Source organism: Syngnathus acus, chromosome 3 (genome assembly GCF_901709675.1).
Source record: "Syngnathus acus chromosome 3, fSynAcu1.2, whole genome shotgun sequence".
Lineage (NCBI taxonomy): Eukaryota > Metazoa > Chordata > Actinopteri > Syngnathiformes > Syngnathidae > Syngnathus > Syngnathus acus.
Window position 1 is genome coordinate 803,787 of NC_051089.1, and position 18,073 is coordinate 821,859.

The following is an 18,073-nucleotide window of genomic DNA, read 5'->3' on the forward strand; positions in this document are numbered from 1 at the left end:
TGTCAGCTTAGCCAAAATGAAAAAATCCTAATCCCCCGCTAGGTGGAAAGCAAAAGGGAATTAAAGCTCCAAAAATGAATTTCACGTCAAAGAACACGCTTTCATTTTCTGGGCTGAGCAGCAACAGAGAAAGAAGAGCAGGTAAAGTAAAGTAGATCTCTACTTTCAAGTATTTCCATGCTAGCCTTGCCTTGGCTTGCCGGTTTCAACACGGCTAGAACAATTTGCTACAATTTCATCCAAAATTGGTCCTACCGAGAGCCATGAAGTCCTCGTAGTCCCAGGCCTGCAGCTGCGCCAGGGGCCCGCTGTAGAGCAGCAGGCCGTCGGGCACCTCGGTGATGAACTCCAGCGAGATGTGGCTCTCGAAGCACGGCGTCATGGGAGGCAACCAGGCGTAGCCGTTGCCGTGGAAACTGCGCTTGTTCTGCTGGCACTCGGGACCCTCCAACTGGGCCGGGCATTGGCACCTGCAAAAGTTACATATCGTTAACCTTTTGGTTTTCTTGCACTCCGCGAATCAAAATAGTCCTAAAAAAAAAGATTAAAATAAGGGTTTATGAATAAATAAGATATCATAATGAACAAACCTGTCCTACAAATGATTCAAAAGCAATTGATTCAATTAGGTCAAAATGCTCAGTGGCCTCGTGGTAGAGTGTCCGCCCTGAGACTGGAAGGTTGTAGGTTGAAACCCCGGCCGGCCGGCCGGGTCATACCAAAGACTCTAAAAATGGGACCCATTGCCTCCCTGCTTGGCACTCAGCATTAAGGGTTGGAATTGGGGGGTTAGATCACCAACTGATTCCCGAGCGCGGCACCGCTGCTGCTCACTGCTCCCCTCTCCCCCAGGGGATGGATTAAAATCACACGGGGATGGGTTCAATGCAGAGGACAAATTTCACCACACCCAGGTGTGTGTGTGTGACGATCATTGGGACTTTAACTTAACTTTAATTTAAAAATGTCTCTACGTTGTCCACATCTGTGTGATTTTCCAGCAGGTGGTTAGTTTGAATTTGTGGATGGATGACTTCTCTCTTTGGGTGACACTGGCTTTTACGTTTTTTTCCCCGTCCTCTAACACCGCCCAGAATCTTTCCCTCTCCTCGCTCGTCTTTCCAATTTTTTTCTGTCCGCCGCTGACACGCCACGTCTCGTCTCGTCTCGTCTCTGACTTGACAAGCTCTCTTCTGCTTTTCTTCTGCTGCTGCTGCTGCTGTATTCCTCCCGTGCTCTGAGCAACAGCGTCTACCTTTGACTGCGCATAAAGTTCTTTGCAGATGTCAGGAAGCTGTCAGAATGCGGACTTATTCACCATTAATACTAGCGACAACCTTTGACGCTAATGTTTTATTACAGGCAACAAGATCTATCTTTGTTTGTTTCCTGTCTACTTTTTTGGCTCATATTTTTTAGTATTTATAGCTGGGGGATGTTCTTCCCGGGATGTTCTTGATTGCGGATGTCGTTAAAAAGTAAAAAGTAAAAAAAAAAAAAAAAAAGAGCATTTTTCTTCAAGTGAAAAAAAGAACTGCATGAGCCAGAGAATCATATTTCTACAATTTCTTGCATGGTATGTTTTTTTTGTAATGGGAATCATTTTCATCCACACATTGCTTGTCATTACAACAATAAAAAATATAATAATAAAATAAAAATATATAAGTGATTGAAATATTTTTTTTAAATAAAATAAATAAAAATACAGTGTAAAGTGATTGAACATTTTTTTTTAAAAAGAAACATACTGTATATATGTATAGAAATCTGTGTATTTTAGTACAAATAAGTAAAAAATAGTTTTCATCATATTCATATTGGAGATGATGCTCCAATGTAAAATTGAAGTCATCATGACTAAAAATATTTTTTTAAATAAAAATCAAAAATAATGGTAATGATTCAAGAAAACACAATCAAAATAAAACATACAACTATAATTTTGGATTCATCAGTATATTGGATAAAGCCATCAAAAAAACATGGCTTTGAAATGTACAATGTAGCGGGGCAACAATGAAGAAGCAGCATCCATCATGTGAGGGAGGGATTTTGTGGAAACAGATGAGGACCATCAATTCACTGGCCGCGTACGAATGACGTTTTGCGTGTGTGTGTAATCCCGGGATTATCCGGGGTGGTCTGATGTGGATGTGGTGCACGAGCAATCGCATCATGCTGCCCTCCTTTTTTCCCCTTTTCCAGCTGCTTCTAATTAAACCAAGCTGTGCACTCAAATTAACTTTTATCACCACATATGCTCAATGACTCGTGTGTGCGTGTCTGTGTGTAGCACACAATGACACAAATACACACAGATACTTAAATACGGTATCTACAGGATCTATCGAGTCGATTGAAAACTTGAAACATTTCACTGAGCCTCGGTTAAAGAAAATTTAATTGTAAAAAAAATTGTAATTTGTTATAAAAATTTGTAGATGAATAAATGAAAATTGTCAAATGTAACAGCACAAAGGTCAAATAAATAAGTAGCGCTTGTTGAAAATGAATTAAAAGAGAACCTTTAAAATGAGTGAATGAGTGCTGATAAAAACAAGTCAAGCCGATATTAAATAAAGTCAAATAGTCCAACAGTTCAGTACTAAAAAAAAAAACTCGAGCTGCCATTTGATCAGGGGTGTTTTTAGATGAACTCCATGTCTCCTTCAAGATTCGAAAAATGTCCCCCCCCCCCCGCCATTTCCACTTCTCGTTTTGTTGTCTGTGTTGTCATTGTGCCTTTGAATGAAATGAAAGATGACAGCAGAGCAATCAAGAAAAATTGCGTGCGGCCGCGCCGCGCTGCGTTGTTGTTGTTGTTAGCGCTTCATTACGTTGCTACGCTAAGCGTTCAATTGGAGCCGCAGCCAAACAAACGGAAAATGAAGCTTTTTGTTTCACACTAATTGCAGCAAATGTTCTCAAGCTCCCTGCGCTAAACTAAACGACACCAAACCCCCCAAAGATCTTTTACACGCAATTTACTCGTCAACGGCCAACGGTTGTTGGCCGCCTTTTCGCTCCCCTTTTGTTTTTCTTTAATGAGCGTTATGCAACTATGGATGAAGTTTAATTAAAAGAGAGATGTAATTACACTCGGCATACGGGCGCAGCTGGATTGTTACACTGGAGCAAGCAAAGTGATTATGTTTCATTTTCTCCCTTTTATTGTTGCCGTTTTTTTTTTGGCTTGGCCACGGACCACAAAACAGCCCTAAGAGTTTATCGGCCGCCTTTGCCCGACAGACAAAAGCGGGATTGAGTCTTAAGTGGCTTTATTGCCGTTTAGCTTTTGCGCCGGATTGCAAAAATCATTTTGTAGGGGTTCTAACAGTACACGGGCCTGTCCAAACTGAAAGCTTGCGTGCCTACAGTGTAGTACCACATTCTGCCACAATATGCCCGGCAGCACTGAGTTCAACTGGAAGTGATGATGTGGAATTCAGAAAAAGAAGAAGGCAAAGAAGGTCATCTCCTGTCGTTTTGGTTCTTCCCAAAGAGCAGTAGAGATTTTATTGTTTATTTCGTGAACATTTTCTTCGTTCCCATATATTTTGGGTTTAATTCCACTGCTGTGGCGGTTGGATTAAAACTGCTTTCCATAATTTGTCTTGCTACTTGCAACTATGCATTGTCGTATCATCAAATGTATTGTATATTTGCCGTGTCAAATTGTGTGAAGGCCTCTTTGAAACCAATTAAAGCAGACAGAAGATGCTAACTCTTCGTCTTCTTCTCCCCTCATGCTTTTTTTTCTTCCAAGCAGCATGATGAAATAACGAGCGCTGTATCAAACATTACGTTGTTGCCGACCAGCAGCCAGCCCTTGATTAACAATTCACTTACAAACTGCTGTATTTAAAAAAAAAAAAAAGGTGGAGAGGAAATGTTTGTTTTGATGATTTGCCGCCGAGTATTTACGTCGTCGTCTGACAAGCAAAGTGGTTAATTAGTAGTATGCGGAGTGTTTGGACACAAACGTAATGAAATGTGATGCAACTGTGGTGTCGTGTGGACCCGGGACGCGTGTGTGTGTGTGTGTGTATATGTGTGTATATATATATATATATATATATATATATATGTGTGTGTGTGTGTATAGTTATTTTGTCATGATGTCAATGAAAAATTCTAATGTGCTCGCTGAAAATGTTGTTGTTGTTCACACGGCAACCATGCTTTTAGGCTAATAACGTAAATCTTCACTGACAATACAAAATTATAAAATGGGATTAAAAGCAAACAGTTGATCTTGGCAACATTTCTTCCAGATCAAAATGATTGATTGTGATAAAGTAAGTAGCTGATATTCACTGAAAACAAGTGTGCACTGGTGTTTATCTTCATGAAAAAATAATCTCATAAGAATAAAAAACATTAATTTAAAAAAAGACATTTATAAATGATTAATTGAATAAGCAGATAACTACTGAATGAGGTCTTCTTTCATTTCAACGCGTCTTTTATTGTGGAAAATGTGTTTGTAAAAAACAAAATAGTTTCCTGCATGTCCTATTGAAGAATGTTTGGACTTTGGTACATTTTAATGCTAATAATTAAAACATGAATGTGTCCAGATGGTTCAAGATGTACGTATTCTTCTGGTTGAATTTTCCTTGCTCTGCCCAGCCGATCAGACACCAGAGAATGAATTTGAATTTTGATTGACAAAACACTCCCATTGATCAAATCGTTTGAACATACGTGAGCCCGGGCACGTTACGTTGGCATGGCAACACAAGTTGAAATCTGATTCCCCAAAATCTAAGCTCCACCAGAAACACGAGCAATTGTGTTTGGAATAAATTCTTACAATCTCATGTTGCTAAGAGAACAATTTAAGGTGTTAATGTAGGTCACCTTATGATTTGTGGACCGTGTTTGTGCCCTGGCAAAGCCAAATTGCTCACTGGTGGCCAGCAATTAGCGTCTGATCACCTGCAGCGACACCATGGCGGCGGGGGAATATTGCGAAAGCCCACATGCGTTGAAATACTCGGCAGGGAGCCGTGCAATAAACCACCATCGGGGACTTCTAAATGCCAATAAATATCCAATTGTTGCCAGTCTCACTTTTTAATCCCGCCCCCGCAGAGTCCTTTGCATATTTCTGTTCTGACATTGGAGAGAGAAAAGCGCTTTTGGGAACTGCTCCCGTGGGGCATCAAGCAGGTGGCTCATCTGCATTTGAGTCAGCAGGTGGCGCTAAAGTGCGTGGAAATTTAATAGCAACAATCATGTTTTGTTTCATCAACCGAGTGGTTAGAGTGATTTCATTTGGGATCTCCTTGGCCAATATGATTGATGAATTGATTTGCGTGGCCACTTTTAAGAGTTTAAAATCAAATATAGTGTATTTTGTGGTCTGCAATCAAACGGTCAAATTCTGCCTTGCAATAAAGCCCCCCAAAATGTTTTGATTTCATTTGGGCATGTGAAATCTTTGCGTGTACTTTATTTGCTGTGTGGAGCAGCAATGGCTGAGTGTGACAGGATTTATGACTTTTTCCCAGCCCCATAAATTCTGCCTAGCAGCAGCAAAAAAATCGGAGCCATTTTCATACGGTTTTGATCGGTTTGCGTCGCCTTGCCGCATCCTCTATTTGTTATGTAAGGCGTGTGCATTCACAAAGAGTGGAAGTGGCTTATTGTGTCATTTTGTTTGTTTGTTTGTTTCTTTCTTTATTTTCTTTAATTCATAAACATGGCTTTGTGCCTCAAATTCTGCCAAACAACAAATGTACAGACTGGAAAAAAAAATGCAATCAAAATCAGAGCAATTTCTTCTTGGATGGCACTTCAGTGTGTTGTGATCTGTTATAAAAAACATATCGAACATTCTTTATAATGGCGTCTGCGGAGTCATTTCTAGATATGAAGCCGATCGCAGTGATTGCTTTTCTATCTAAAAAGTCTTCAAAAGTTGGCAGCATTATTCATGAGCTTCAATGTTTGTTGCCGCTAAAAGTCCTTGAGGAGCACAACTCGGGGCTGGCTGGCTGGCTGGCGCCGCTGACTGGTTGCAAGGGCAACTCACTGGATAAACACCATGAAGGCCTTTCAACACCTTTATTGTTCAAATAGTCATTTAAATAGTGCCCAGTCACACTTTGATGTCTTTGTGGCGAGCTAGCCGGCCAGAAGCACACATGGTGCTTCTGCTGGGACCCAAAAGACCTTGAGAGGAAAACTTTGGACATATTTCAAAAGCAGACCAAGTGTCATCGGGCAGCAACAGGACTCGCAAAAAAACAACGACAAAAAAACAGGGGAGGGCTCTTTTTCTTATTGGCAAAATTGTTCTTGGTTTGGTTTGTTGCTTGGCAGAATTTGTGGGGCGCAAACATTTGCGGACCGAAAAGGGCAAGGTGCCATACCCAAAGATATGACTTCGCCAACTGTTGCTAGGCAAAATGAGTGGGGCAACCTCATTTGTGCCCCAAAGCAGATTCAAAAGAATGGAAAGGCTCAAAGAGTGTTTGCATGGCAACAAAGAGTTTGTTTGAAGCGGGGCAAAAGCTCCCAGGACATTGCGCCCCATGCTACTTCACCGAGAAATGACCCGTTCGGCCCCCTCCGATCACACGGCGACATGCTGACGCTGGCGTTTGTTGGCATTCAACAAATAATAAGCCAGACGAGAGGGTTTGTCTAATTTCAGACAAAACTGCCAGCCGCTCGGAACTTGATGACATCTTCTGAATTATGGAAGTGCGGGGCGAGCACGTTTCTGCCACAAAAAGGCGCAGTGGTGAGCGCTGATCACAGGGGGATCATCTTTTGGGATTAGAATTAGATTGACATTTGCAACTCACTAATGCGCAATGCAAAAATATGATGCGGCAAAAAAAGATATCATTATTAGAAAATCTCCTTTTGTCAATAATTCATTAAAACTTGAAAAAATGGAAACGAGGACACTGATTAGAAATGATCCAGAGTAAAAAATAAAGGTCATTGCACGCTTTGTGCGATGAAACGCATTTTGTGCAAGAAGGTAATTGCTCCACTCGCCACTTTTTCAACACGACCACTGCCTTGCACCATAAAGATAAATGACTACAACAACAACGAGAATCCATCGGTCAAGCAGGCACAATGTGTGTCGGAAAAATAACGCAGATGACAACCGTGCCCTCGCACAATCGAAATGGACAGAACCACCAGAAAAAACAAGGTGAACGTAGGATTACCGCTCTCGGACGATTTTTCCGACAATGGCCGCCCGGCACGACAGAAACGATGAGCAAATTGAAATAGTCCACACGGACCCGACTGACCTGTAGCCGTGTTGGGTGTCCACGCACACGCCCCCGTTGAAGCACGGGTTCCTGGGGTAGGCGTCGCAAGGCCGATGCGCCTGCTGGCGGCCCGGACAGGCGCAGACGGCGGCCGCCTCCACCGTGACGGACACCAAAGCCACGGGGCCGCAGTCCACCACGGCCGGCGTGTCCTGGACGCCCACCGCGCTGGCGCAGCCGCCCGCCCCGCCGCACTCTGACCGCGGGCACTCGTCTACGCGCACCTGGTAGACCCGCACCTGCAGGAAGGACTGAAGCTGCAAGGAAGCACAAACGCCAGGTCAGTCGGGGGCGCGGCGGTCGCGCCGCTGCCTCTCGGAAAGCGGCCAAGTGACCTTTTGCTTGTGAGCCGCCAGATATCCGTGCAGCTTCTCAGGGGGCAGGAAGGCGGCGCCGGCGCGCACGGCGAAGCGCACGTCCAGCATGCGTCCGGGGACCTCGCTCAGGCCGAAGACGTTGACGTCGGACGCCGTGGCCGACAGCATCTCCGACAGGAAGTCGGACAGCAGCTCGTAGCGGCTGCGCTGCTTGCCCCTGGGCTCCAGGAACTCCGTGGCCGTCATGTCTTCCGAAAGAGGATTATTTCATTCCAAAACAGTCCAAATTTGAATGGCGGATGAAAGTCACATCAGTGACTTTCACAATTTTGGTCTGAAAATGTTTGAGAATAGTCATAATCATCAAACACGACGGCCGGAGCGGCAATTGCACTCGTGCTGATGCCGAGCGATTAAGGAAAACATCTCAATTCAATACCGCCAAAGCTGTGTGGATGAATTATTGAAAAAGGCTTCTTGTTATTTAGAACATTAGCGTGCGCGTTGGCACGCGCGCGCGCGTTAGCTTGCATGCGCTCGCGAATATGCAAGTGCTCCAGTTAAAGGTGATTACACCGTGGACAATTTAGCAGCTTAATTTCCAATCACAAGCGCGCCGAGCGAGCGAGCGAGCGAGAGAGAGCGCAGTCAACTCGTGTTTCATTCCCTGCCGCACGCAGCGAGTCGGGTTGGGCCTTGAAATCGGGACTTTGAGTCAGCATTGCTGCCAGGGAAGGCTTCCGGGCTTAGTTAGTCTTTGGACCTCACATTGCAAATTTGGTTTCAAGTTGGTGCTGGTCTCCTTTTCAGTCAGGATTAGGGTTAAGAATCGGGACGTTTAAACCTGAGCTCGTATTTGGAAGCAGCATTGGAAGTCAGGCTTAGTATTTCAAGCCAGCCGTTGGGTGTGAAGTCAGCCTCGGCTAGTGTCAGGATCTCAAATTAAGATTTGAAGACAAGCTTGGAAAATGTGCCTTTCGAGTTTGACGTCTGACAAATGAAGGCAAAGCCTTGAAAGGAAGGTAAAATAACCGCAGGGTTTCTTTGAAAGAGGAAAGTGAGCCACTGATGAGCAAGACTAAACAGCGTACTTGAAGGAAAAGCAACAACAACAACACGAGGCTTCATTTGATTGTTAGTCCATCATGACAGCTAATTGACACGCGGCGCTGCAGCGGTCGGTGGCTTTCTCTTGATTGGCAGGCTACACGGGAGGCTTTCATCACAGCCCAGCCCAGCCCAGCCCAGCCCAGCCCGTGTTGAAATTGCGCAAACAAGCCAAAGCGCTCTTTCATTTACCCATAAAGATGAACGGAATGCAAGGATAAATCAGCGTAAACGACTGCCATGCTTTTGTTTTTGCCTTCCGCCCCGCCTCGCCCCGCCCGCCCCACTGAGAGAAAAACAAGGATATCAGAGGAAAGGCACGCATCAAAGACAAAAACAAGCGGCCAAAAGTATTGGGACATGCCTCGTAATGGAACCACGGCGGTTTGCACGTATGGACAAAAGTAACGGGACGCAGCTCGCTGCACGGAATACTTTGGCCAAGCGTTGCGGCCCGTTATGCACTTTGTCCAGCCAATCTGTCCATCCATCCGTTTGTCTGTCCGTCCTTCCCTGCGTCTCCCCCTCTATCATCCATTATCTTCCCATCCATGTAAAGTGAGAGCTATTCAGACAGGATCTTAAAAAGGAGGTCGGACAAGCGCCGAATGAACGTTGGAGGCAAACGTCAGCTCTCATCCATCCATCCGGGCGGAGGAGGACGGACCAAGGCTGACAGGGAGACGGTCGGGAGTAAAGTGGGCTGCGGGGGAAAGCCTGGTAAGTTCTAACACTCTGTGACAGCCTCTGCACCTGGCGCACATCCAAACACACGGCTGCTCTCTCCTCCCTGCAGGCTGTGTGCCTCCATCTGAATACATTATCCGGCACACACACCGAAAAAAGGCCATTTAAATGGCATGTGCGGCGGAGGACTTTTTTGAAAGAGGTTTTTGAAGGCTCCCGAGGTTTTGAAAGATGCCTTGAAAAAGTACTTTGAGAAAAACAACATTTCTGCAGGTTACTTCAACAACTGCTCAAGCTGATTAAACGCAGCGAAAGAAGAGCCAAGGACTCCGAAAGGTTCTTCTGCACACATCTCCTGCAATGGCTTCTTTAATGACTGAATTAAAACAGGCTAAATTATTGGGGGGGGGAATTAAGAAATAACTGTTGCTTGAAAACAAAGTGGCTGACTTGCTGAATCACGTCAGGTGTTGCTTTTTTTTTTTTGCGGGTCTACTCATGATTGACGCGCATGGCGGAATTTACGTTGGCTCCCGGGGCCAAATTTTCCCATGGTAAGACGCGGCTGAAAGGACTTCATCCTTCAGGACAGACAGAAGGGCAAGCTGAAAGCAGAAACCATTAAAGATATTTTCCCAATTTCTCGGCAGTATCGATCCTCGCTGGCCTCGCCGGGAGGGAGAGAACTATTTGGGCAATCTCTCACTTGACCGTGTTGCCTTTTAAAGGTCAAAGCCTCAACAGGAGCTCTTCATCAAGTGGGAGGAGGGGGGGGCTTTGGTGGACTTTGAAGGACTCTGCTTTTTCTGCCTTTTTCAAGATAGCGAGACGGCCAAAGCGGCGGCGGCGGCGGCTGTTGTACGTTGATGTCGGCGCTTTGCATTAATCTCATGCCGGGCGGCCATTCAAGCGGCGCGCAGTTATTGCTTTCTGCATTTGTTCCCGGGAATAGGATTTAGAAAGTGGAGCCGCTCCGAAAGTAAAGCTCCGAGCGGAATATTTTCAGAGGATTCCAGCACGCTGACGGCCAATCGATGAGAGCGCTTATGATTGCACAGCTCACCTGGATTGAGACACTTTCACCTCTGGATGATCTCAAAGCCAGATTTTCTTTGATGATTTTCTCAGCTGCAAATATTCCCTTTCATGTTTGTCTCGTTTTACAAGGCAGCGCAGCCGCGTTGACTGCCTCCAACTGCACTCTTCATAGAAAGTTGATATGTAAAAATAAATATGTCAGTGGCACTGAACGCTTGCTCTCCATTGAACGAATAGAAACGTCCATGGCAGTGAATGAGTTGGAAAATGATCATTTATTCACTCTTTGTTTAGGTGTATGTCAGCAATGATTACGGACAGATTTTATTTGTGTATATTTTTGGATTTTCAGATCAAATGAGGGTTCTTAAGTGAAATTGTATTTTTTTTCTTTGGATTTTTTTGTGGTACGTCAATTTCATTTTGGAGGGATTTTGGATCTTACAAATCTTGTATGCCGTACTGAAATTATAATTGGAAAAAATCTCACATGAAATGAGCATCTTGTGATTTAAAGTGGGCATGAGAGCGAGCGGCCATCCAAAGAAGGTGTCATGAGTATCTCTATTTTCTTTGCAGCCTAACTGAGCAATGTTTCCACCGGCTGCTCCGTGTCACATTCATCTACCTGCATCCTGCGTTGGCAAGACAAATCCTTTTATGTGCAAGCACGCCGAAGCACGGCGCTCGCTCCTTCCTTCCTCCTCCAAAGCGCCTGCCTCTTTTTGGAACGTTCTATTTCAATATCTGAGAGATGGTAAAAGCCCCTCAGCCGTGTCCTATTTCTCGCAGGCAAATGTAAAGTGGAGGAGACGGCGGAACCTCTGACGTGCACCTGGTAACTGCGCAAGGCTGTGTTGCCTGAGATCCAAGATGGAAAATCGTACATCAGCCTTCAAAGTGTCTCATCGGGAAAACATCAACTCACTGGAGAGAATTTTCTTTTTTTTTTTCCAAATGTTGGATTTTTTTTTATATTTTACATTTGTTTGTAAAGCCAAATTAAATTAAATTAAATTAAATTAAATTAAATTAAATTAAATTAAATTAAATTAAATTAAATTAAATTAAATTAAATTAGACGTAAAAAATAAATGATTTCTTACCTGCGAGGCGGAGCGACGCCGAGTTGTGCACGGCGGCGTCGGGCAGCTCTCGTACGTGCACCGTTACCGCGGAGACGGCGTCGGGCCACACGCCGTCCGAAACACGCACCAGGAACTGATAGTCGCCGGACGGGGTGTTCTCCTTGATGATCACAAAGCCCGTGCGCTTGTTCAAGATGAAGTAGCTGTTCAGACAAAAAAGGCAGCAGCAATTGTCAACCAAATGTCTGCTTTCTTCACTTTTATATGAAAGGTCAACAATCAGTGTGATATTTTTGCCATTACCAGTGCAGAACTCTTTTTACACTTTGAATAATGCCCCCCCTCCCAATAAAAAAGCTCAGCACTGCACGAATGTCGTGCGGGAAGGTGGCGGTTTGGGCAAAGCGTGACCTTCTCCCGCCTCGCCAAACAACTCCAAAGTCCTCCAGACACTTCGGGGGGAGCCAGCGTGAAGCAATTAGGCCTGGATTGTCTGGCTCCTTCTCACCCGGGGAAGGTCTCTAGGGGGCGCCGTGGGTCAAAGCGTCGCCCGGCCAATTATGGGACGGATGCTCCGGCTCATAAATTAAAACAGTCGCCGCCGCCTACGGCCCAGCGGCGTGATTGGAAATGTTGGGACAAGGTCGAGGCCAAGCCGTCGGGGGGGGTTGCCGACGTGCTGGCCCCGTGTTGACCCAGGAAAACCCACGAGCTTGCCGTGTGTCTCTTTAAGGATGCCCTTTCATTGTTTAAACTGTGCCTTGCACTTGTGTGTGTGCGTGTGTGAGTAATTCAAGTCATCAGCTGCAATCAGTGGACTGTGATGCGTGTGCTCAATGAAGCACCGAAATGCGGACACCCACGCACACTTTTGTGGTGAATGCAAAACAGTCGTCTCGTGATGCAAAAATTAAGTTTAAAAAAATGATCCAATTGTCTGTCTGTCCATCAGCTGTCTTTAATTTACGCCCTCCCTCCATCCACTTACAGTATTTATTCAATTCATGTCACCTCAATGAATCAAGTTCCATTTATTTAGAGAATTATTCACACCACTTTTGGTGCACTACGGAATGATGCTAACTTAGGTACATTCTTTTTTTTAAGGTCGTAACTCATTTTTAAATTCTATTTTATATTCACATAATTTACTAGTATCCATTTTAAATTCCACATTTTGAAAATATTTGTAATGCAAAAACGCCTGTGTGTAGTCGTGATTTTTCTTGTATTGATGATCACATTTGTCCTCCTTGTTTTTGTTTTTGTGCGCGAGCAAACAAACGGCTCCAACTTTTGCTACAGTCTCACGAGGACGACAAATAAAAGCGAGGCGCCGTGCCAAACCAAAGCGGGCGAGTGAGGCGTTGACGAGGTGTTAACGAGGCTTTAAAGTACAACCTCCTCCTCCTCCCCCTCCAACCTTCCTTTCAGAGGATAAAACAGGGAAAGGGATGAAAACACTCCATCGCGCGCTTTTACGATGTCTTTTATGCCCCCTTTTAGTGTTTACTCCATTTCCCGCCGTGAATCAAGGTCCCCGTGGGACAATGATAGACGGAGGCAGTAAGGCGCTAAGGCGGAAGGATGCCTGACAAACGAGCCAAGATGACTTTTTGGGTCTTGCCGTGCAGATAATTACTTTGTTTGATTAGGGCGGAGACCCGTCAGCGGCGCCGGACAGCAATCGTGCTACTGAACTCCGAAGAAAGACTTTGACGCGCGGGTGCCATTGATTTTGTACAAATAGCGGCTAAAAATAATAAAGTCTACACACCCCTGTTTGAATTTGGGCGCCACGTTGAAGATTGCGCAAGAATGAAAAATACTTTGACGACTTCAGCAGTTTTAAAAATGACAACTTGCGCGCTATTAACAGGTGGATTGATAGAAACTTTATTTACCCACATGAGAAATTCACGGCAAAGGTTTGAAGTGACAGCCCCGTTGACATCTGCTCATAAAAAAAAGCCAAGTGGCGCAGTAAAACAGGCGGAAAGCGCAGCACGATGAGCTACAACGTGCTTCCCGTTAAAGCCCTCGTTTTTTTTTTGTTTTTTTACCGAGATGACAAAGATCAGTGGCGGATGAACGGAGTATGGAAAGGATGCCGCCACTGCAAAGTTAGTGGCAGATGTTTTGACCTTTTCCCCCCTGGGTGTACAGGGAAGAATGGGTGCATCGATTCTGAAGACGAGTTTGGCAGAAGTAAGTTATACACATCAAATATGGATGGAGGGGCTTTGTTTTCAAACAGGTGCGCCAAATCTTTCTTTCGGGATGCAGAAAGGTGAGTGTGGCCTTAGATGAATACTTTCAGTAAATCTGCACAGGGCACAGCAGGTGGGCGCCAAGTCTTTTTGGATCTAGAAGGGGGTGAACGGTTTAGGCCAATAAAATATGAAGCTTATCGGTTCGCTTTTTTAGGCTGTGTGCAGAGACAAGTGGGGATGCGGCAAGTCTGTATTGTGAAGGAGGCGTGGTCTAAAAAGTCAAGCGTTTTTAATCGGGTGTGAAAGGGTGCGCCAGATAAAAGGGGTGTGTGGTCAAGGAACATTTGCCCCTTGAGCCCAGAAATTGCCACGGTGGGGGTCTTATTTTGACATTTTTTCAGGGTGTGCCCAGATGAGAGGGGGTGGATTTCAGAGAGGGGTGTGCCATCTTGGCCTGGCTCTTAAAAGGCTCCCATGGATCGTTTGGGTTGTTGCTGGCAAATAAATGAATTGATGCCAAACTTTTGTGGAGATCCCCTACTAAAGGGGGTGCACATCTTAAAGATTCAATGACAAGTCCGTCGAACAGTATTGACACGTGATGGATCTTCACTATAATGCGCCAGTAAATTTAATCAGCGCGTGAAAGTTTCCCGGCCCGGCTTGGTTGCGGTGATTGATGGACGTGTGAATAATGCAAAGACGGGAGTCCAGGCGTAGCCGTGCGGAATGCGGGCCAGATGTTGGGGGCGGGCGGGATGGCGGGCGGCCGCGCACATCAATCGCGGCGGCTAATGAATACGCGCGCACCTTATGGATCGGCCAAAGAAGGTGGAAGCCTTATTTCCTTGTCAGCTTGGCCATCAGCAATGGGCCGAACGTATCGATCACACCTTGCGCAACTTTAGCGCTGCATCGGGGTTGCACAACGTTTACACTCTAGTGTAGCATCTTTCATGTTTATACACCTGGAGCCGACAATATTTATTTTCTGTAGGCTTTTAATGGAGCGTATTTAATGGCAATCCACTTGGAATCGACCATACGCCCTTGATTGATCCTATTTATAGTATATGGAGCTCGACTGTATGTTAAAAAAAAAAAGCACTCGAGGACCACGGTATCGGTCTGACAAATGTATGTGTCGTATCGAAAATCCAGAGTAGTAAGTGTTTGGCAACATTGGAGTCATATTTTTTTATCTGTATTTGTGTTTACAAAGATGAGGAGAACTTACGTGGGTACGTGTCCCTCGAAGACGTACGTCTTGTTGTCCCAGTCGTCCGGGTCGGGCGCGTACACTTTTCCCAGAACGGTGGTGGGCATGCGGCCTGAAGAGAAAGAGAGAGAAAAAACAAAAAACAAAGAAAGAATCCATTTCTTGTTTCAGTCTTGCAGAGTGGTGGAAGATTGAGGAGGAGTGGTGAAGGTAGAAAAATTGATATGGGACTTTGCAATAACCTTCAAGGAGACGCCCTCAACAATTTCAAAAGAGGTTTTCCAAGCCAAACAAGGCACGAGTGCACCGGCTTGCAGCCCTACTTTCAAAGCCTAAGACTCTCTTCAATCCTTTCAAAAACTAAAACCAATTCAGTCTTCCTGTGCTACTGTGAAAATGTTGAAAATCTTGAAACCCTACTTTAAAATCATCAACCCCCAGTCATGACTTCAGAAGCGTAGCCCTTGTTTGACAGCTTCAAAAGTCTCATTTGAAAACACAAATTGGGCTCAATACCAGAACACTTTTTTGAAAGCCCTACCCATGGCTGAAAAGCCAACCCCCATTTGAAAGCCAACCGTTTTTGTTGATGACTTTTTGCAGCAGTGAAGGCCAAAAGTAAAATAAAAGACCCGCACGGTGGCACCAAGATCAACGCGAGTTGACGGGCCGACGCCGGCGTCTGATGCGCGGCACAAAGGCCTTCCCGCCGTAACAAATTTGCCAATTCCGACGGAGGCCTGATCGGCCCCGACGGCGCTTTGGTGCGACGCCCGGCGGGCGGGTGGCGCAACTATAAACGGTCCGACTGAGCGGCGCCGCGGGACACCTGCTGGCTAATGGACAATCACGAGGACCATGAAAATGTTGACGATAATGATCCGGGGAGGAGAAGACAATAAAAATGCAGCCATTGCCTTCCATTGCCGCATACTGATGAGAGCTTAATTGGTGGAGAAACGGCACAAGCTCTGCTGGTTAGAGCTGTGCCGCTTGGACAAAACCATTGAGACGCCCTCATCATCTCCAAATCGGAGAACAAAAATGTCTGCTGGAAATTTGACACACCAGAGAAAAATCATTCCAGCTCACCTTTGTGCGTGTTGATGAAGACGGTCTTTTCGCCGGCGACGTGCGGGTGGTCGTTGTGGTCGCCGATGGTGACGGTCAGCGTTGAGGTGACCGTTTTGGCGGGATGCCCGCTGTCGCTCATGACCACGGGGATGAGGAACTCCTTCTGACGCTCGCGGTCGAACGTCCGCAGCGCCGTCAGCGTGGCCGTCCCGTTCAGGTTGTCCTTCAGGTAGAAGTCGTTGTCGTGGCGATAGTCCTCCGGGACAGCGAAACGGAAAGGCGCGCCGTTCTCCGGGGAGTCGCGGTCCACCGCCCGCAGCAGCGTGGACGTCTCGTTCATGGCTACAACCTGAAAATGTATTCAGACGTAGATTGGTGTGTGTGTGTGTGTGTGTATCTTCAGTCATTGACTCGTCATGACACGTTGGTGGTGATCCTACCTGAGGTCCAGGAAGGTTCTCAAAGACCACCGGCGCGTACTCGGCTTCAAACTGCGGCCCGTTATCGTTGACGTCCAGCAGGGGGAGCTCCACCGTGGCGCTACCCGACAAAGCGGGCACCCCGCGGTCCGTGGCGATGACCACCAGGTGGTGCTGGGCCACCCTCTCGCGATCCAGCGGCCGGGCCACCGTCAGGACGCCCGATTGGTCCACAGCGAAGAGCCCGTCCGGGTCCGAGTCTCGGGACAGACTGTAGAGCAGCTGGCGGTTCTGACCCGAGTCCAAGTCGCTGGCCACCAAGCGGGCCACGCTGGTCCCCACGGGGACGTCCTCTGACAGGGGGCCCAGAGACAAAAAGTGCGGGATGAAGACCGGGGCGTGGTCATTGTAGTCGTCCACCTCAACCGCGCAGTGAAGCAGGCTGGAAAAATCCAAGTCTTCAACCTGGAACGCATACAGACAACACATAAGTCATGTTCAAGCAGTTCCAAAAAAATGATTTTTTTTCTAATTGTAAAACCTAAGCCTTGCCCGAAACCCAAACGTGAAAACCCAAATCTGGCAAAGTCACTTTGCAAGCGTAACGCCGCATCTGTAAAACTCAAGCGCACCATTTCACTTCTCTCATTCAGGCTGCACTTTGCGAGAGACGGGAAAAAAAAAAAAAAAAAAAAAGAGTCCATTGGCGAGCTATTTGAGAGGCAGATTGCTGTTCTGCAAAAAAGCACAAAGTGGATCATTGCCTTTCATGTCCTCAAGTGAACCTTAAAAGTTTCCCGGTGCGTCGCCGCCGATCAACTCAATCTTTGTAGAGTCAGTCGCGACTAGGACCTTGTATGTCTACCTTTGGTCACAGCAGTCTAAACGGAACGTGATTGCACCTCAAGTCACTTGGACATGAATTGTACGAGCGAGTCACCTTGATGGTGAGGTTGAAGCTCTGCTCGCCGTGTCTCTCGTAGTCGAGTCGCTTCTTGAGTCTGAGGCTTCCCCGCTGCTCCGCTTTGTTGCTGACCACGTAGAACTTTTGCTCCTGGTCTCCGGCCACCACGCTGAACGTCAGCTGGCCGTTTTCTCCCGTGTCTCGGTCCTCGGCCTTCAACTCCAGAACCTTGGCAAACGGGCCGGCAGCGAACACGTCAATAGCGCGGCGGTGTTTTTAGACGAGGCTCGTCGGATGGCTGCCGGAATTGCATTCGGATTTTGAAATTGGATTCAGCAGCCACGAGAGCATCGAACGCAAACGTCCGTCTTTCTATTTTGTTCACGTTCCCAGACGGAAGCTTTGGATGCGGCTTGGTGTGCATGTTCAGCCGTCTTGAACTTTTTTTTTTTTTTTTTCCCCTCCCATCCCAGAGCTGAGAACTCAAAGCAAACGCTTAAAGGGAATATAAAAGCTGCAGTGCTTTTTTGGGATCCTGAGCCAGGAAGAGGAAAAATTATTTCCGATGAAAAATATCCCCCCCAGTTTTTCGCATTTAATTTTTAATCGCGGAAAATGTCAAGTAAAGTTTGAGTTTGTCGAGTTTTTGTTTGGATGCATACGTACCGAAATAAAAGTGCACTCAGGGGTTACGACGTTT

The 18,073-nt window shown here is 46.2% G+C and overlaps 1 protein-coding gene across 1 annotated transcript in view; it reads right to left on the reverse strand.

The window, feature by feature from the left end:
- si:ch211-186j3.6 (neural-cadherin) overlaps nt 1-18,073 on the reverse strand; it is a 106,929-nt gene that overhangs the window by 22,786 nt on the left and 66,070 nt on the right. Inside the window, exons 21-28 of the mRNA XM_037246953.1 lie at nt 17,410-17,601; nt 16,491-16,934; nt 16,069-16,399; nt 14,995-15,088; nt 11,563-11,747; nt 7,643-7,872; nt 7,287-7,564; nt 256-470 (exon numbers count right to left, since the gene is read on the reverse strand). Coding sequence (XP_037102848.1) covers nt 256-470; nt 7,287-7,564; nt 7,643-7,872; nt 11,563-11,747; nt 14,995-15,088; nt 16,069-16,399; nt 16,491-16,934; nt 17,410-17,601 — 1,969 coding nt within the window. The remainder of the gene's footprint in view (nt 1-255; nt 471-7,286; nt 7,565-7,642; nt 7,873-11,562; nt 11,748-14,994; nt 15,089-16,068; nt 16,400-16,490; nt 16,935-17,409; nt 17,602-18,073) is intronic.